Raw genomic sequence first — 19,502 nt, 5'->3', positions numbered from 1 at the left:
TCTGCAGGTCCGAGCCCTCTGAGGATGATGAGGGCGATTGATAACCTCTGAGGTTCCACCCACCCCGGGGGGCCCCCATCTTGGGAACCTCTGTATCCTTGTATGGTTCAGTTCCTAGAGGTCACAGCAGGGACACACACCAGGGAGGAACTGTGATTTTATGGGGGAAGTGGTGACATTTTTAGAGCTTTTTACAGAACACACTCCTGGTTTCCTGCTCTCCAGTCACAGGGTGAGCGCCCATTGGAAGCCTCACTGTGCTTCTGCTTTCCGCTCTAGTCCTTGGAAGCAAGGACTTCTTGTTCGTTCTTGTTAGAACAGAGGCAAGCCTTCTCGTTCAGATATGTGCCTCTCCCTGGTGAAGGAAGACCTCACTTCCTGGGATTTTTCTGTGGGGTGGAGCAGTCAGGGACCCCACCTCTGGTGGGGGTGGTGGGAGGAGGAGCACCATGGGCTTAGAGCCCCTCTGGGCCAGTGACGCCTAGCCTGCTGCATAGCCCATTTGTTTTGTAGACTTGCAGTGCCAAACTTCAGCTTTCTGGGCTTCAACTAAGGGCTTGAGCTCAGTGCTGCCCTAGAGGGTCCTGAATGCCTTCACTTACAGAACCTTAGAGTTGTAGAGACCATCAGAGATGATCCACTTTCCTTTAAAAAAAAAAAAAAGGACAAGAGGGCTGGGCAGGTGGCTCACACCTGTAATCCGAACGTTTTGGGAGGCCGAGGTGGGTGGATCACTTGAGTTCAGGAGTTCAAGACTAGCCTGGCCAATATGGTGAAACCCTGTCTCTACTAAAAATACAAAGATTAGCCAGGCACGGTGGCGGGCTCCTGTTATCCCAGCTACTTGGGAGGCTGAGGCAGGAGAATTGCTTGAGCCTGGGAGGCAGAGAGGTTGCAATGAGCCAAGATCACGCCACTGCACTCCAGCCTGGGCGACAGAGCGCAAGACTCTGAGGGAAAAAAAAAAGGGTGGGGAAGAGTTGAAACCGGCTGAGGAAGGGGAGGGGTTTGCTCCAAATGAATGAAAATGTGAGTGTTCAGTAGAGCCAAGACCTTGACCCGGGTGTCCAGACTCCCTGCCCTTCTTGGCATTATCAGGGCCCCCAGATCCACTGCCAGCCTTGCCTTTGGATTGGGAGTAGGCGAGGAGAGCAAGAAGCTGCTGTTTGCGTAGCACGGCCACAGAGGCAATCCTGTTTGAGAACAGTCAACAAACAAACTCAGACCATGCACAGTGGCTCATGCCCATAATCCCAGTGCTTTCGGAGGCCAAGGTGAGAGGATCTCTTGAGGCCAGGAGTTTCAGACCAGCCTGGACAACATAGCAAGATTCTGTTTATATATATATTTTAGAAAAACTAGCCAGGTGTGGTGGTGCTCACCTGTAGTCCCAGCTTCTCAGGAGGGTGAGGCAGGAGGATCACTTGAGCCTGGGAGGTGGAGGCTGCAGTGAGCTATGATTGTACCACTGCACTCCAGCTAAGGGCTTGAGCTCCAACAGAGCAAGAGCCCAACTCTATGAGCCCAGCATGCTTCCCCCGTGTCACTCTGCTGGCATGACCCTACCTCTAAAAAAAAAAAAAAAGAAATATGATGACTTAAAACCAAATGAGTGGCCAGGTGTAGTACCTCATGCCTGTAATCCCAGCACTTTCGGAGGCTGAGGCGGGCAGATCACCTGAGGTCAGGAGTTTGAGACCAGCCTGGCCAACATGAAGAAACCCCCGTCTCTACTAAATATACAAAAATTAGCTGGGTGTGGTGGCATACGCCTGTAATCCCAGGTACTTGGGAGGCTGAGGCATGAGAATTGCTTGAACCTGTGAGGCAGATGTTGCAGCAAGCCAAGATCACGCCACTGCACTCCATCCAGCCGGGGCACAGAGTGAGACTCTGCCTCAAAAAAAATAAATACAAAGACCAAATGAGTGACCTGAACATAATCGTTGTAGGGAACAAAGCCCTCATATTAAAAACAAACAAAAAAACCTTTATTTTATAGTAATTAGGTTTCCAGAAAAGTTAACAAAAATAGTTGAGTTTCCGTATCTCCCTCATCTGGCTGCTGACATTAACATCTTTCATAACCATGGTGCAGTTATCAGAACCAGAAAATTACCACTGGTTGGCCGGGCCCGGTGGCTCACTCTGGTAACCCCAGCACTTTGGGAGGCCAAGGCAGGCGGATCACGAGGTCAAGAGATCAAGACCATCCTAGGCGACATGGCGAAACCCCATCTCTACTAAAAATACATAAATTAGCCGGGCGTGGTGGCATGTGCGTATAGTCCCAGCTACTTGGGAGGCGGAGGTTGCAGTGAGCCAACATCATACCACTGCACTCCAGCCTGAGCAACAGAGCGAGACTCCGTCCCCTCCCCCCGGCCCTCTGCCAAAAAGAAAGAAAATTACCACTGGTACAATATTCTCAAGTTTTTTTCTTCTTGATTTTTCACCAGTTTCCAACTACTGTCCTCTTTCTGTCCCAGGATCCAATCCAGGGTCCCACTTCGCTTCCAGTTCTTCTTCTCCCCGTCCTCCTCTGGGCTGGAACAGTTTGTCAGTCTTTATCCTTCATAACCTTGTTACTTTCATAGAGGTGCTTTGTTGAATGTCCCTTAATTTGAGTTTGTCTTAAGTTTTCCCATGTTTGGACAAAGATAATGCCCTTCATTATTTCTTGTTTGACAGAGTCTCCAGCCTGGGCTGGAGTACAGTGGTGAGATCATAGCTCACTGCAGCCTTGAACTCCCAGGCTCAAGTGATCCTCCCGCCTCAACCTCTCAAGTAGCTGGGGCCACAGGTGCATGCCACCACACCTGGCTAGTTTTTTCTCTTTTAGAGATGGGGTCTTAATTGTTGCCCAGGCTAGATAATGCATTTTTGACATTAAATCCCCCCAAAATGGTGATGTGTCCCTCCCAGAGCATCGTATCATGGGGTTTATGACACTGACTTGTCTGTTACTGGTGATGAAGCTCATGAGCATTTGCTAAAGTGGTTTCTGCCAGGTTTCTCCTCTAAATAGGTGCTATGAGAACCTGCATTTTTTGTTTGTTTGTTTTGAGATGGAGTCTCGCTCTGTTGCCCAGGCTGGAGTGCAGTGGTGTGATCTTGGCTCATTGAAACCTCTGCTGCCCAGGTTCAAACGATTCTCCTGCCCCAGCCCCCCAAATAACTGGGCTTACAGGCATCTGCCACCACGCTTGGCTAAGTTTTGTAGTTTTAGTAGAGACAGGATTTCACCATCTTGGCCAGGCTGGTCTTGAACTCCTGACCTCATGATCCACCCACCTCAACCTCCCAAAGTGCTGAGCCACCGCGCCCAGCTATTTTTTATTTTATTTTATTTTTTTTTTATTTAGACGGAGTCTCACTTTGTTGCCCAGGCTGGAGTGCAGTAGTACGATCTCAGCAACCTCCACCTCCCGGGTTCAAGTGATTCTCCTGCCTCAGCCTGCCGCGTAGCTGGGCCTACAGGTGCGTGCCACCATGCCCAGCTAATTGTTTGCATTTTTAGTAGAGACGGGGTTTCTCCATGTTAGGATGGTATCAATCTCCTGACCTTGTGATCCACCTGCTTCAGCCTCCCAAAGTGCCGGGATTACAGGCGTGAGCCACCGTGCCCGGCCCGAAAGACTGCATTTTGCTAACACTAGTGGGTGTAAAATACCTTTTTATTTTCTTTATTCACAATAGGTATGAAACAGTTGTTTTCAGTCTTTTTTTTTTTTTTTTTTTTTGAGACAGGTTCTCACTCTGTCGCCCAGGCTGGACTGCAGTGATGGGATCATGGCTCACTGCAGCCTCAGCCTCCTGGGTTCAAGCCGTCCTCCTGCTTCAGCCTCCCAAGTAGAGGTGTGCACCACTGCTCTTGGCAGACTTTTTAAATTTTTTGTGGAGATGGAGTCCCACTATGTTGCCCAGGTTGACCTCAAACTCCTGGCCTCAAGTGATCCTCCCACCTCATCCTCCCAAAGTGCTGAGATTACAGGTGTGAGCCACCACACCCCTCCTGAGTCCTTTGAATTGCCCAGGAAAGCAAAACCAAAGGCCTCTACACAGAGGCACCCAAGGAGCATGAAAACGTGAAGGCACCTCAGTGACTCCCACTTGGCCACGACACAGTGTTTCTCTCGCTCTCGTTTCTGATAAGTCAGCAGCACCGTAAGCTCTGCTCTTTTCTCCCCCAGTGCCTCCCTCCCCAGCGGTCCGTCCTGCAGCCTGGGGAGCGTCCCTGCCACTGTGCCCGTGCAGATGCCAAAGCCCAGCAGAGTCCAGCAGGCGCTCGCAGGTAGGTGCCTGCCCTCAGGCTGTAGAGCAGTCTGTGCTCCGCAGGACTCAGTGGGGAAGAAATTGTGATGTGGGGCCTTGTCACCCTCTGTACCCTCAAGGAGAGCCAAAGGGGCTTCCTAGGGGAGCAGTGCCTCTTTCTGGTGATGGTGTCCCCCCAGAGTGAGCCCAGGCACCCCTCCTTTGGCTCTCTGGGGACATGGGGCCTGATGATGGTGGGTGCTCGGGTGCAGAACTTTTCATATCCTTTAACATTTTTGCATCGAATTGCATTATATTTAAATAGTCACTTTCCTGTCCTGAAATGCTTTAAACATTTCCTTAAAGGAGCCCTCTGGGGAATTAATAGACCTATTTCAGCTGTAATTACTCTTATATCTTGAATAAGAAGCACCTTTTGGCTCCAGCCAGATCTTGTGCTGTACTAACCATACATCTTACATCTTGGAACTGTTTTGGGTTTGGTTTAGTTTGGTTTTTTTCGTGAAACAGAGTCTCGCTCTGTCACGCAGGCTGGAGTGCAGTGGCGCTAACCCAGCTCACTGAAGTCTTAAACTCCTGGGCTCAAGCAATGCTTTCACCTTAAGGATCCTTAAAAATACCTACCACCGGCCCCCGCACCCATTCTGTTTCAGCAGCCTGGCTAGCAGGGTTTGCAGAAGCTCTGCACATGGCAGGGTTTTTTTTTTTTTCTTTTTTCTTTTTTCTTTTTTTGAGACAGAGTCTGTCTCTGTCACCCACGCTGGAGTACAGTGGCCGGATCTCGGCTCACTGCAACCTCTGCCTTCCAGGTTCAAGCAGTTCTCCTGCCTCAGCCTCCCGAGTAGTTGGGATTACAGGTGCCTGCCACCACACCCAGGTAATTTTTGTACTTTTAGTAGAGATGGGGTTTCGCCATATTGGCCAGGCTGGTCTTGAACGCCTGACCTCAAGCGATCCACCCACCTTGGCCTCCCAAAGTGCTGGGATTACAGGCACGAGCCACAGCACCTGGCCTTTTTTTTTTTTTTTTTGGTTTTTTTTTTTTTTTTTTTTTTTTTTGAGACGGAGTCTTGCTCTGTCACCCAGGCTGGAGTGCAGTGGCCAGATCTCAGCTCACTGCAGGCTCCACTTCCCGGGTTCACGCCATTCTCCTGCCTCAGCCTCCCGAGTAGCTGGGACTACAGGCGCCCGCCACCTTGCCTGGCTAGTTTTTGGTATTTTTTAGTAGAGACGGGGTTTCACCGTGTTAGCCAGGATGGTCTCGATCTCCTGACCTCGTGATCCGCCCGTCTCGGCCTCCCAAAGTGCTGGGATTACAGGCTTGAGCCACCGCGCCCGGCCTTTTTTCTTGTTATAAGAGACAGGATCTTGCTATGTTTCCCAGGCTGGTGTGCAGTGGTGCAGTCATAGCGCACTGCAGCCTCCAATCCCTGGGCTGAAGCGATCCTTCTGCCTCATCGTCCTGAGTAGCTGGGATTACAGGCACATGCCACCATGCCCAGCTAGTTTTTTATTTTTTATAGAGACAGGGTTTTACTATGTTGCCCAGGCTGGTCTTGAACTCCCAGGCTCAAGCCATCATCCTGCTTTGGCCTCCCAAAGCGCTGGGATTCCCATCACGAGCTGCCGCGCCCAGCTGAGGTTATTTTCTAACTTCTGGAAAGTGCGAGGTATGTAAGGAGGTGGATGGCACCGCCGTTGCTCACAGGGTGATGTAGCAGAATTCAATGAGTTGGTGTTTTAGGTGAGTCGCTGTCATAGTGCAGGGTGGCTGAGAGGGGACAAGTCTGGAGGCAGGGCGGCTAGTGCAAAGCCTGATCTCAGAGCTGGGGGCACCAGCCAAGGCCTGACCAGCTTCAAGGCAGTGGAGTGGAGGAGGAGGTTTGGCTTGAAACATTCAGAGGCAGGAACCATCAGGCTGGGGGTTGTGAGGGGGGATTGGGGGTAGACTGAGGCCTGGTGGAGCGCAGCCGGTCATGACTGAGGAGCAGCCTGGGGCTTGGCGTGTGTGAATTCATTTCATCCTTAAATCACTGAGGTAGGGGCTTTTGTTCCCATTTTCGTTAGAGGAAACAGGCTTGGAGAATTTAAAAATTCTCTGCCAGCCCTTGGCAGAGCTGAGACACAGCCCCAGGCCTTCTTGCCTATGATAGTTTGGTGCTGCTGAGTCTGGGGGGAGGTTTGGAGGGGGTGATGGCTGTGGAGTGGCCAGTGGAGCTGTTCTGGGGCAGTGGGATTTGGCTGTGGGCCTCAGAAGATCAGTTTGGGGTGGAATGGGGTGCCCTTGACCCCTCATTGGAGCGTGTGTGCTAGAGACCGCGGGCGGGACTCTGGGAAGAGAAGCCTGAAGAGAAAGTGAAGGAGCAGCCAGAGAGGTGGGGGCAGGAGGGAGAGGAGCTAGAGTGGGGCAGGGGAGATGGAATGAGCAAGACACACTGGCCAGAAAGTCCCTGCCCACTGAAGTCACCATGCAGCGCCGTGGGGAAGTCACAGTGTACCGTGTATGCGCGTGTGCGTGGGCGGCCGTGGTGGTGTTGGAGACAAGTTGCGGGTAAACAGACGGGGCCCCCACACGGTTCCTCATGGCCCAGCTCCTTCCAGCTCTGGGGCTGTCGTGAGCCTTCGTGGCCAGGCCTGACAGTGACCTCTGAGGCCATGACACAGATCTGAGTGCCCTGGATGTGGAGTTACCACCTGCCCCCTTCCTCTGCTCTTGAGGCTGAAGGTCCTATCCAGGCTGCGTCCCAAATTGTCCATCCTGTTCTCTGCTCCTGTGGCTCTCAGAGCAATCCTGGAGCAAAGCAGGTATTTTAATGTCCATTTTACTTGTGGGGAAACAGATTCGGGAAGCTGGTTCAGGCCTAAGGAAATAGGAGAGCCTGGAGGCTGTGTAGCCTGCTGCCTCCCCCAGTTCAAGGCCCAGTGTTGGTACCTGTTGGGGGAGCATTGTCTGGGGGAGCAGGGAATGAGAGGAGCCTGGCCAGCACCCCAGAGCCAGAGCTGGAGAGCAGTGTCCTGTCACCCTGGCGTGCTTGTGGGTTGAGGAATTATACCATGCCCGGCTGCAGAGATGAGTCTTTGCGCACAGGGTTTTGCAAGGAGATTTATAACCAGGAGGTCATGCTTTGGAAGGACTGGGTGCTGGAGGCACTGCTTCCAGGTGACAGTGCCTCCAGGTGACAGCTCCCCTGGCTGTGGCATAGCCCAGCCCCTCCTTTATCGGGTGGGGGTAGGGACTGTGAGGCTGGGGCCAGGGTCTCCACCCCTCATCTGGTCACAATAGCGGTCCATCCACAGCTCACACTGCTGCCCGGGGCAGGGGTGGGTGTCACGTGCTGCTCAGCTGGTGAGGGCTGGCACTGGGCTCGAACCCAGGCTGGGGAGGTCAGAGCACACAGAGGAGAGGCTTGGATCTCAGCCCTGGCCCTGGGTGTTAGAAGGAGGGGTGTCTGCAAATGGGAAGTGAGAGTCAATGAGTGGGGGCTTCACTCTTCAGGGCTCTGACAGCAGGAATCCTCCCAGATGGGTGGAGAAAAAGGCTGTGGCCCTCTGAGTTATTCAGGTGATTTGGGGGCTGTCAGGAGTTTGGGGGGCTGTCCCTAACCCTCCTCCTCTCCAGGCTTCTGGGTTGAAACTTGTGTGTTTGTGACTTGAATTCAGGGGAGTGGGTCCTGCGTTGAAAAGGACACGCGTGTCACTCATGTGGCCTCCTGGGGCTGGTGGCGGCCCAGGAATGTCTTCATTCCTCAGCAAACACAGAGGGCTGCAGGCCTCCCAGGGACCAGGCACTGGAGAGATGCAGCTGCGGGCGGGCCCTCGTGGAACTGGTGCTGAGGGAAGACAGTCCGTAGAAACAGAGGAGAGTGCATAGCAGGAGGAGTCCAGCAGAGCGGGGCAGGAGGCTTGGAGGCACAGGCCCCGTCAGGCGGTGTTCAGGGAAGGCCTGCCCACCGAGGCAGTGCTGCCGGAGAACCCTGGTAGGGAGACGTGTTCTGGTCTTTGGTCCTCCCAGAGGACACGGGCAGTGCAGAGGCACCAGGTTCTCTTGAGGGAAACTGCACCTGTCCCTGTCCTCTCCCATCTCTCTGCCACCGCGCCCGCTTGTCCTTCTCTCCACCCAACATTCAGTTCCCACAGGAACCGCATTTGAGCCAGGAACAAGCTTGGGACGTTGTGGGCATTATGCTCCCGGGCTCGAACTTCCGTCCTCTGGTGCACGCTTTGGTGTCTCCTGCTGAGCGGCCACTGCAACTCACCCTGCCCGCCTTGGCTGTGCTGCCCGGGCTGGTGGCTGGCCTCCGCTTCTGTCCCCACAGCCAGGCACATGTGCCGGGTTGAGAAACTTTGTTCTTCTAGTGGGGGCGCCATGGCTGGCCTGGCCGCCCCTCACCCCTGAGTCGCGCCGTCTGTTCCTGGATGGGGAGTGGGGTCCAGGAGGGCTGGGATCTCTACCAACTCCCCCAGCACCCGGCTGTGCCCAGCCTCTGAGCCAGGTTCTGCAGACCCTGGAAGCCACCTTAAGGGATGGCTAAGAAGCTCTGGGCTTCCCCTTTCCCTGGAGAGGTGCTTTTGACCTGACTGACAAATGACAGGGAGGACCGGGGAGCTGGCACTATGGAGAGCGGGGTAGGCCGAGGGTGTGGCAGGAACGGGTTCGTCCAGCAGGAGGACATGCTGTGTCCCAGGAAGTGCTAGGTCATCAGGGAGCACAAAGGAAGCAGTGTCAGAGGAGAGTCTCCCCAGGACAAGTGTGGGGCTCCCTGCAGGTACTGGGCAGCGGTAAGCTCTGAAGAGAGTGGCCGGTCCGTCTCAGGATAGCTGCTGACCGCAGGCCCACCCTTGCCCGAGGGCATCATAGCCACAGCCTGGGGCTTTGCTGCAGCCCAGCCCTCACAGGATGAGGACGCTGCGGTGTGGGAGCAGGCCCAGGGGCCATGTTCCTGCACATCCACCCCAGTGGTGTTGCTGAAGGCCGTGGCACCCAGATCAGCCAGGAGGGGCATGGAGCCCACACAGCGAGGGCCGGGTGGAGGCTGGGGGCCTGGTAACCCCAAGCCAGGAAGGCCCGGGGCCTCCTGGGGAAGCTAAGCCCTTGGAGCCAGCCCCACCCTGGAGACCCCATGCCCTGGGCGGCTTCCTGGAGTGGTGTCCTCCACCCTCTGCTCTCCTGAAGTCACGGGCCCTGTCCGGTCCCCACCTGCACACTGAGGGCATGGGCTTGTCTGTGGGCCCTGGGACCAGGGCTACCATGAGCCAGGCTGCCCCACCCTCTGGTTCCTGGCCTGGGTAGTCCTGGCAGCCCCTAGAGGCTGCATTTCCCAGGGAGACCTGTGGGTCCCTGTGGCCATTGATGGTGTCACGTCGTTGGCCTGAGCAGAGTTTGTTGGCGTCACATGCCGAATGAATCTTCTAATGTCTCTCCTTCTCTGCGTGTCTGATCTCACACCCGTGCAGGCATGACGAGTGTTCTGATGTCAGCCATTGGACTCCCCGTGTGTCTTAGCCGCGCACCCCAGCCCGCCAGCCCTCCCGCCTCCCGTCTGGCCTCTAAAAGTCACAGCTCAGTTAAGAGATTGAGGAAAATGTCCGTGAAAGGTAGTTCCTGTTCCCAAAAGCTCTCTGGTCTTTGCTAAGCCTCCTTCCAGCCTCGCTGCCTCTGACTGTCCTGCACAGATGCTCTTCCTTCTCTCTGCGCCCAGTCTCCTGTGGGAAGGGGCTCAGTGGCCCTTCTCCCTGCCCTCACTCGGCAGCAGAGGCGGCCCCGGAAGCTGACTTTCCGCTGCAGCCCGAGTTCAGCTCCTCTCCTCTAGTCACAGCTGCCATGAGGGGGGCTTGTTCTTGAGGACTTTGCGATTTTTGTAAGCAACAAGTTGTAGGTGATAGGCGGTGCCCGGCTCAGGATGCGGGGACAACCGTCCCTCTGCCAGGGCCAGCATGTGTCTCCGGAAAGGCCCCCAGACAGTGGCCCAGGTCTGCTGCCCTGGCCCCCAGCCCTGTGTGGCCGCCACGTGGGCTGCTTGAGAGGGGTCCCACAGCCTGTGATGATCAAGTTCTGAACCTTTCCCAAGCGGGTGCTGGCCCTGCTTCCACCCCCGGGCTGCAGAAGTGTGGACTGCGGCCAGTCCAGACTCTCTCGAGTGGGCATGGTGGCGGGCAGGGAGGGTGGCCGTGGTCCTGCTGGCCCTCAGTGGCTGTGTCATCTCAGTAGGTCCTCCCGGAGCCTCCGCTTAGCAGAGGGGCTGGGCAAGGACTAGGAAGTACTCGAAGCGCCTGGCATGTGGCAAGGGTGGCTTACGATCGTGTCTGACCGCCAGCCCGCAGGCGAGGAGGTGCACTCGGAGGGTGGGCCTTGAGCTCCTGCCCTCAGCCCAGGGCTCTGCACGCCCTGCCCTTCCCCTGCCCTGGGGGAGGAGCCGGACTCGTTGGCAGGCCAGGCTGGCAACCTTCTGTGGCACTTGGGTTGACCTGGGAAGGACAGGCTCTTGGCGGGTCACCTGGCTGGCCCCTTTTGAGACATGTGGCTAATGGAAAGCTCCCTTCCCTTCTGAAAAGCTGCAAGGGCTGGGGTGGATGGGCGGTGTGGGATGCTGTGCCCAGCCTCACCAGCGCTGGGCAGAGGTGAGGCACGGCCCAGGCTCACCCGGAGATGGCTCTGGAATTGGCAGACTTTTCTAAAGGAAAAGGCCCCCCTCAGCTTGAGTAGGGCATTCCAGCCACACAGAGGGCCACCCTGAGCTGGGGAACCATTGTTCTGGTCTGGCGTTCTCGCCACAGTGACTGGAGTGTGGGTTCGGGCAGTCTGTATGGGTGTGTGGAGGGGTGGGGTGTGTGGAGGTGTGTGGGTTGTTTGAGGTGTGGGGTGTGTGGAGGTGTGAGGTGTGTGGAAGTGGGGGGGCCCGTGCAGGTGAGTGGGGTGTGTGGAGGTGTATGGAGGTGTGGGCTGTGTAGAAGTGTGTGGAGGTGTGGGGTGTGTGGAGGGATGGGGTGTGTGGAGGTATGTGGGGTGTTTGAGGTGTGGGGTGTGTGAGGTGTGTGGAGGTGTGGGTTGTGTCGTGGTGTGTGGAGGAGGTGTGGGGTGTATGGAGGTGTGGGGTGTATGGAGGGGTGTGTGGAGCTGTGTGGGGTGTGTGGTTGGGGGTGTGTGGAGGTGTGTGTGGGATGTGTGGAGGTGGGTGTGTGGAGGTGTGTGGGGTATGGAGGTGTGTGGGGTGTGTGTGTGTGGTGTGTGTATGTGTGTGGTGTGTGTGTGTGTGTGGGGTGTGTGTGTGTGGTGTGTGTGTGTGGGGTGTGTGGTGTGTGTGGGGTGTGTGGTGGGTGGTGTGGGGGGTGTGGGGGGTGGGTGTGTGGGGTGTGTGGAGGCGTGGGTTATGTGGGGGTGTGGGGGGTGTGGGTGGAGTTGTGGGGTGTGTGTGTGGGGTGTGTAGAGGTATGGGTTATGTGGGGGTATGGGAGGTATGTGTGGAGTTGTGGGGTGTGTGTGTGGGGTGTGTGGAGGTGTGGGTTATGTAGGGGTGAGGGTATGTGTGGAGTTGTGGGGAGTGGGGGATGTGAGTGGAGGTGTGGGGTGTGTGGACGGGGATTGGGGGGTGTGGGTGAAGTTGTGGGATGTGGAGGTGTGGGTTATGTGGAGGTAGGGGTGTGGGTGGAGTTGGGTGTATGTGTGGGGAGTGTGGGTGTGGATTGGGGTGTGTGGGTGTGTGTGTAGGTATGGGGTCTGTAGGAGTGGGGGGTGTGAGTGGAGGTGTGGGGCGTGTGAACGGGCGTTGGTGGGTGTGGTCTTGCCGGCAGCTTCCCTCCAGGTCACAGCAGCAAATGCCATCATAGCAATTCCAGCTTGGTTACATATTCGTCTTTCCCATTTGAGATCAGGGAACCAAGGCTCAGAGGTGACATGATTCGGTCACAGCAAGAGAACCAGAATCAAACAAACTGTGCTGACTCCAGCCTCCACCCCATCAGGGCAGCTCCCTGCCAAACTGTCCCCTCCCTGGCCCTTTTTGGTGTAGGGGGAGTGCGGCGGGTGCAGCTGTGAGCCCTCAGGCTTAGAATTCTCTGCAGTCCCTGATGATGGCCATGAGCTTGGGTTCAAACCAGATCCCCTTCTGGTCCTGGAGTCTGGAACCACCAGCAGCCCCACCATGACCCTGGGGTGGAGCCCCTGTCAGGAGCGCCTCCACGGGCGGCACTGGGCTCCCTGTTCCTCTTTCACCCCCGCACGGGCTTGGCTGCTGGGCTCTGTGGTTCTGCTATCCCCGCTACCTAGAGAACCCCCCGGGCCGCGCCGATCTTCACCAGCTCGGGGAGCTTCCTGTCTGTAGGAGGGACTTTACTGGATGCGGGGTTTGGTGTTTATGGAGATGCAGCCCTTCTCCCTCCAGCTTCGTGCACGTGTGCACAGACGGCGAATGAGGCTGTCAGGGTGGGCTCCTGCCACGACTCGGCCCCTCCCGAGTTGCTGGACTTCGGAGCTAATCCACACGTGACAGACCCTCCCCGTCAGTGACAGGCGTTTCCCGGGACAGTATCGGTGTAGCAGTCGGCGTGTGTGCAGCTGCCTGTACATGCTGGGCCCCAGACTCCCTTCTCCCCGCGACGTTCATGCCAGGGTAATGCAAGTTGAATCAAATTGTGCTGCCGCAACGCCCCCTGGAGTAGTTTGTGCCGAAGCTGCTGTCTGACTCTTTGGCGCAGCCTCAGAAGCGCCTGTGTCGGTTTCCTCACTGAATGTGCGTGGGGTTGCGGCTCCCAGGAGACTGTGCTGCTATTTCTGCTCTTCTGCATCCTCCAGGGCTCCTGAGGCTGAGCCAGGTCCCTGGACGGTGGGACTGGGTAAGGCTTTGCCCGGCGGAGCTCGGGGCTCTGTACCTGGTGCTGAGCTCTCCCGTCCTGCACACTGGCCTCCCTGTCTGGGACCCTCTCGCATTTCCTCCTGGCAGCTTGGACCTTTCCTTTGCCTTCGTCGCCCTCTGGCCTCCTCTCCAGCCTGTGTTCCTCAGGATGCTGCTTATGTACTTCTCTCTTCTAGGAGGGACCCCGAAGCCAGAGCCACAGCCAGAGCAGGTCATAAAAAACTACACGGAAGAGCTGCAAGTGCCCCCAGATGAGGTTTGTGTCTTGGGAGCTGGGCTGCCTTTGTTTCTGTTTGCAAACAACTCCAGATGGAAAGGACATCTGCCCCTTCTCGCTTGAAGGGTGCTTCCCAGGTGCCTCTGGGTGCCAGGACCTTGCTCCAGCCCTTTGGTTTCATCTCCCAGCCTCCTGAGACCCATATCGTTATGGTCTGAGCTTTGCACTTAAGGAGCTGTGGTCCTGAGCAAAGTCCCTCCTCTCCCGGCCCTGGCCTCTCTATAGCCTGATGGCCGTCCTGGGAGCAGGAATCCCAGAGACAAGGGATGGGCCAGCCTGCCCCACTCTCCGCTGTGTGGATGCTGGTGTAGAAGTGAGATGGCCTCGTCCCGGTGGCTGTCCTGCCCCTCCAGCTGTTGAGAGAGCTGGTCAAGGTTCCTATAATTTTTTTATTCTTAAAGACAGGGGCATGTGCTGTCGCCCAGGCTCAGTGCAGTGGTGTGATCACAGCTCACTGCAGCCCTGTCCTCCTGGCCTCCTGTAATGAACGGGACCAGTCAGACTCCTGTTGCTCTTCCATAGAACCTGAACCTCTGCTGAGCCACGTTTTGGGGGCTGTGGCACCCCTTTCCCCCGATTTTAGTGGGGAACCCTGGAGATACTGTTGGGGGGGTAGGGTGAGTGGCTAGGAGTACCAGTACCCAGGCACTCTTCAGATACTGGGGGGCGGGTGAATGGCCAGGAGTACCAGTACCCAGAGATCTTCAGATACTTGGGGACGGGTGAAAGGCCAGGAGCCCCAGTACCCAGGGACTCTTCACTTGTGTCTCTCTCCAGTCAGTTGAGTCCATGAAAAAAATCTGGTAAGTAAACCTTTGGACAGGAACCTCAAAGTCCTCCTCATGCGTCCCACCCCTTCAGCAAGCCCTTGCCACATTCCCTCCTGCCCAGTGCTTGGTTCTGTCTCCGCCCTGGTGCCCATCTGGTATGACTGGGCCGTTTCACCCCAGGCTTCTCTCCAAGCTGCCGTCTGCACAGCCAGCACGTAGCTCAGATCATGGGAGCACTCCCTGCCTGGAACCCCCAGCAGGATCCCCAACTCACACACAGCCCCAGCCCCTGAGTGTGGCAGCCAGAACCCCGAGGGCCCGCCTCTCCCTGATCCTGTCTCATCTCCTGCTCCCCCCTGCCAGCTTTAGTGCCCATGTGCCGGCTCCTTGTTCAGAACGTCCTCCTCCCTCTTCCCAGGTGCCCGCTCTGTGCTTGTCTATCTGGCAATTCCTGTCTGCCTTGTACGACCCCACTCTGAGGGCCTCCCCTAGGATCCTGCCCTGTCCATCCTCCCCATTTGGTGGCTCCCGCTGTCATGTTGGGCCTGTGCTGCTGTTAAGCTCTTTAAGGGCACAGGTCCTGGTGACTCACCTGTGTTTCCAGCCTGTGGAATGGACGATTTTTTTTTTTTTCCCTGAGATGGAGTCTCACTCTGTCGCCCAGGCTGGAGTGCAGTGACACAATCTCAGCTCTGCAACCTCTGCCTCCTGAGTTCAAGCAATTTTCTTGCCTCAGCCTCCCGAGTAGCTGGGATTATAGGCACCCACCAACACGCCTGGCTAATTTTTGTATTCTTAGTAGACATGGAGTTTTCCCATGTTGGCCAGGCTGGCCTCACATTCCTGACCTCAGGTGATCAGCCTCCCAGAGTGCTGGGATTACAGGCCTGAGCCACTGCGCCTGGTCTTGGAATTGACTTTGACCACACTTCCAGCATTTCAGCACATGAAAGCCTCTTTTTCCAACACTGGCCCTCGTTAGCCCAGCCCACTGTTGGTGAGCATGACCTGTGTTTGGTCTCCTCCAGGACTGCATCATCTGCATGGAGAAGCTGTCTGCAGCATCTGGGTACAGTGATGTGACTGACAGCAAGGCCATCGGGCCCCTGGCTGTGGGCCGCCTCACCAAGTGCAGTCACGCCTTCCACCTGCTGTGCCTGCTGGCCATGTACTGCAATGGCAACAAGGTGCCCCCACTGGCCCGGGGTGGAGGCGGGTGGCCTGCCCCCACAGTCCTGAGCTGTCCACACCTGCAGAGGCGGGAGGGTTCTGGGGGTGGCTGCGGGGACAGGCCTCTGCAAAAGATGGTGCCGGGCGTGGGGCCAGCTTGAAGACCTTTCTAAAGGCCTGGCCGACTCTCCCAGGCCTGCCCTACTCACCTAGGCCTGCCCCATGCTTTAGAAAGGGGGACCAATGGGGCTGGTTCCCTCCACCCCTCCAACCAGGCCTGAGGAGATTCTGGGCTTCTCCAAGCCTCAGGGCACCACCTCCCCCTCAGCCACTTATAAGCGCTGCACACGCTGTCTCCCTTCTTCCTTAGAGCATCCGTGTGCGGTCAGCACAGTGCTCATGAGGGAAAGGCTCAGAGCAGGGGCCGTGCCCAGGGTTGCCCCGCTGGGAGGTGGGAACCAGGCCTCGAGGCAGGGCTGACCCTGGGTCCCATGGCAGCCTACACGTGAAGAGCCACACCCAAGCCGACCCCCAGCTGCTCTCCCTGCAGCGGCCTTCAGGCAGGATGGGCAGAGTTTGGAGGCTTAGAGAACCAAGTCATGTGGCGCATCAGAGCCTGGCTTGGCCTTCCCTAGTGTCTGCCGTCCTGGGCAGCCAGGGCCCAGCTTAGCAGATCAGACGCTGCAAGGCTGTCTGTCAGACTTCAAATGCGTTTCACCCGTGGAGACTTCTGCTCAGGATCCGAGTTTTCCCACTCACCACCTGTCTCCTGATAGCATGCTCCTTTAACGAAAATGGCATAATGAGGTGCTGGTGTAAAACAAAGCTTTCCAGGGAAGCTGTTGGAAGCCAGTTTCCGGGAGGGAGGCTGCCAGCAACTCCCTGGGATGGCGGCCGGCCCGTTCCCAGGGCCCTTTACCATCTGACGGTGGAGGTGACGGTCTTGGGTGCTCTCAGACAGCCAGCTCAGTGGGTCGCATCTGCCTCTCTCAGGATGGAAGTCTGCAGTGTCCCTCCTGCAAAACCATCTATGGAGAGAAGACGGGGACCCAGCCCCAGGGAAAGATGGAGGTATTACGGTTCCAGATGTCGCTCCCCGGCCACGAGGACTGCGGGACCATCCTCATAGTTTACAACATTCCCCATGGCATCCAGGTGAGGGGCCTTCCTGGAGTCCCCCACTCCCGGCCACTCCTCTTCCCACCCCGCCCACGTCCCAGCAGTCTGCCCCTGGATCAACGCTGAGGATGCCCATGTGGCCAGGCTCAGGCCCCCAGGTCCCCTAAGGCCAGGGCCATGGAGGGCCAGGAATGGGGAGGCAGTGCCGGGGCTTAGGGCAAGCTCTTAGGGCTGTGGCAGCAGAGAACTGGCCCTCCACTCTTTCCCGAACCAGGGAAGCCTTCCTGGAGGAGGAGCCATCTTAGCTAGACTTGTTCTGGGCAGAAGGGCAGGCAGTTCAGTGGGAGGAACCCTGCGGAGGGGCTGGAGAAGCGGGGCCACAGCAGGGTGTGCATTGAGGAACCTTGGGTTGGGAGTGGCGGGGCCAGGTGTGTGGGTGTCAGGAGCCCAGGCACAAGGCCCCAGCATCCCTGAGGAGAACCGGACGGGCCCTGGCCCTTTCAGTCTCCCATCTTGGGCAGAGGTGGATGGCAGGGTCTTGGGCAGGGTGGGAAGATAATGGGGCAGCGGGCAGTGGGCACCAGGTACCAGTCAAGGTCCACCTTTGGTGGATGCAGTGGTCTTTTTGTCTTGTTGAACCGTGAGCCTTTCTCCTGGTTTCCCTCCACTTCTCCACAGCTCAGAGGGAAATTAGGAACATTCGGAGTTGGCATCTCGGAACCGGGGAGAGGCTGGAGCAGTGCGGGGGCCTGTCCCTCTGCGGGCTCTTGGAGCACCCTATCCTGGTGTTTGTTCCTCCTGCAGGGCCCTGAGCACCCCAATCCCGGAAAGCCGTTCACTGCCAGAGGGTTTCCCCGCCAGTGCTACCTTCCAGACAATGCCCAGGGCCGCAAGGTAAGTGCCACTACACGCCCCGGGGATGAACAGGGCCCTGACCATGCAGCAGGAGGCCAGACGCCACACTGGGCTCTACTACTGCAGTGGAGGACAGAGGTTGAGGCCGGGCTGGGTGTCTGCTGCTCTTTTCTGGGGACCTGCTATAGGTACAAGGAGGGCAGCCTGGACCTCACAGAGCCTCGAGGGAGGAGGAGAGGCCATCGCCTTCCAGCACCCTGCTGGGGTAGGGTCAGGAGCTCCTGAGAGTCAGAGGAGGGACTGGGGGCTGTGTTAGACCAGGTGACCAAGGAAGGCTAGAGCAGTCGTGTCTGCCTTGAGACCTGAATAGGGACTTTGCGACTGCAGAGAAGGCTGGGGATGAGCCTTCCAGGCAGGCAGGACAGCTGGCGAGGAAGGTGGGAGCCTGTGGTGAGGGCGTGAAGGCACGGCCACCCCCCAGGCCAGCCCCAGGGGTAGAGCTGGTTCTGAGCGCCCAGGGAAGCCACGGAGGTGGAGCTGCTGATAGAGCTTTGGAAAAGTTCCTCTGGCCGTGAGAATGGGCTCGAGGTGGCAGAGCTGGAGGTGAGGAGAGGGCAGGGAGAGGGCAGGGAGGCCTGGATTCCACCAGGGAGGGTGGATGGGCAGGCGCTCGTCCAGCACCGGCTCTGGAAGCAGGGAGGACTTGAGCATGGTGCCTGGGCATCAGGACCAAACGATGGCAGTGCCCGGCACCGAGGCAGGGTGGGCTGGAGCCCAGGCTTATGTGGGATCCTAACGTACTGTCCAGTGGGCAGTTTTGGGGTCCCCGCAGATGGGGTGAGTGCCAGGGAGTGGATGAGGTCACCTGGGAGGGGCTGGGATGGGAAGAACATGGTGCCAGCCTGTGCCTGCTCACTGAGCCCCTCTCACTCCCCGTTCCCTCCTTCCTCTTCCCCCTCCTCCTCCCCGGGCAGGTCCTAGAGCTCCTGAAGGTGGCCTGGAAGCGGCGGCTCATCTTTACAGTGGGCACGTCCAGCACCACAGGTGAGACGGACACTGTGGTGTGGAACGAGATCCACCACAAGACAGAGATGGACCGCAACGTTACGGGCCATGGCTACCCTGACCCCAACTACCTGCAGAACGTGCTGGCTGAGCTGGCCGCCCAGGGGGTGACCGAGGACTGTCTGGAGCAGCAGTGACCTTGTGCCCCAGCACACCCGCCTCTGGTGGCCACCCCGCTGCCCCATGGCTGGCTAAGTGGCCAGGCAGGAAGTGCCCAGCCTGAGAGGCTGGGAGGTTTGTTGGGGGCGTGGGGTGTGCCCCACCTGAAGCCGGGGCTCCCCCTGCCTGCCTCTCCTTCCTCCCCTCCAGGAATTGGGCAGCCCTGGGCAGTTGTACTCATGGGGGCTTAAGATGCAGCTACCTCAGTGCGCAGGGCCCGTCTGTCCTCTGGGGGCTGCTTCGGGCCTGCGGTGCTCGGGGCCTGGCGTGGGGCAAGTAGAGACTTCCCCAGCCTGGACGGGCGTGGGTTTTGGGTCAGCTTCTTTTACCTCAATTTTGTTTGCAATAAATGCTCTATAGCCAAAGTCAGCAGGTCCTGGGTGTGTGCATGAGTACGTGTGTGTGCACGTGTGTGTGTGTGTGTGCACGCGTGCCCCCCCACACTTCCTGCATCAGAGTAGGAGGAGGTCCCATGGGCTCATCGGCTCCCATTTGATTACTGAAGAACAGGCCACAGCGAGGTGTGGAGAAGTCCATGATACTGGACTGTGCTGCCTCCCTATGCCCCACACTGATCACCCTGCTGTGCCAGGGGCTGTCACTCCAGAGCACCAGCTGTCACCTTTGTGGCCCTGGGGTTGTGGTTCACAAAATGCCATTCACTTAGGATTGGAGCTGCTGTCTGTTTTACTGATGTGGACACAGGTTCAAAGGTGCAATGACTTGAACCAGGGATGGTGACGCATGCCTGTTATCCCAGCTGCTCAGGAGGTCCAGACAGGAGGCTCACTTTAGTCCAGAAGTTTGAGACCAGCCTGAGCAAAATTGCAAGACCTCATCTCTGAAAAAAAGTTAGGCCAGGTGCGGTGGCTCATGCTTCTAATCCTAGCAGTTTGAGAGGCCGAGACAGGTGGATCACCTGAGGTTAGGAATTTGAGACCAGCCTGGGCAACATAGCAAAAC

The 19,502-nt window shown here is 57.3% G+C and overlaps 1 protein-coding gene across 4 annotated transcripts in view; it reads left to right on the top strand.

Annotated features, from left to right (window-relative positions):
• DTX2 (deltex 2, E3 ubiquitin ligase) overlaps positions 1 to 18,905 on the top strand; it is a 44,972-nt gene extending 26,067 nt beyond the window's left edge. For all 4 annotated transcript variants that reach the window (XM_011930100.1, XM_011930108.1, XM_011930092.1 and 1 more), the window contains 7 exons: positions 4,194 to 4,294; positions 9,730 to 9,870; positions 13,301 to 13,380; positions 15,200 to 15,358; positions 16,335 to 16,496; positions 17,265 to 17,354; positions 18,290 to 18,905. In XM_011930100.1, coding sequence (XP_011785490.1) covers positions 4,194 to 4,294; positions 9,730 to 9,870; positions 13,301 to 13,380; positions 15,200 to 15,358; positions 16,335 to 16,496; positions 17,265 to 17,354; positions 18,290 to 18,517 — 961 coding nt within the window. In that variant the 3' untranslated portion in view covers positions 18,518 to 18,905. The remainder of the gene's footprint in view (positions 1 to 4,193; positions 4,295 to 9,729; positions 9,871 to 13,300; positions 13,381 to 15,199; positions 15,359 to 16,334; positions 16,497 to 17,264; positions 17,355 to 18,289) is intronic.
• Positions 18,906 to 19,502: the final 597 nt, after the last annotated feature.

The sequence above is a fragment of the Colobus angolensis genome, unplaced genomic scaffold (assembly GCF_000951035.1).
Source record: "Colobus angolensis palliatus isolate OR3802 unplaced genomic scaffold, Cang.pa_1.0 Scaffold120, whole genome shotgun sequence".
Lineage (NCBI taxonomy): Eukaryota > Metazoa > Chordata > Mammalia > Primates > Cercopithecidae > Colobus > Colobus angolensis.
The sequence above is the reverse complement of the archived record's forward strand: the minus strand, read 5'-3'. Positions and strand labels throughout refer to the sequence as shown.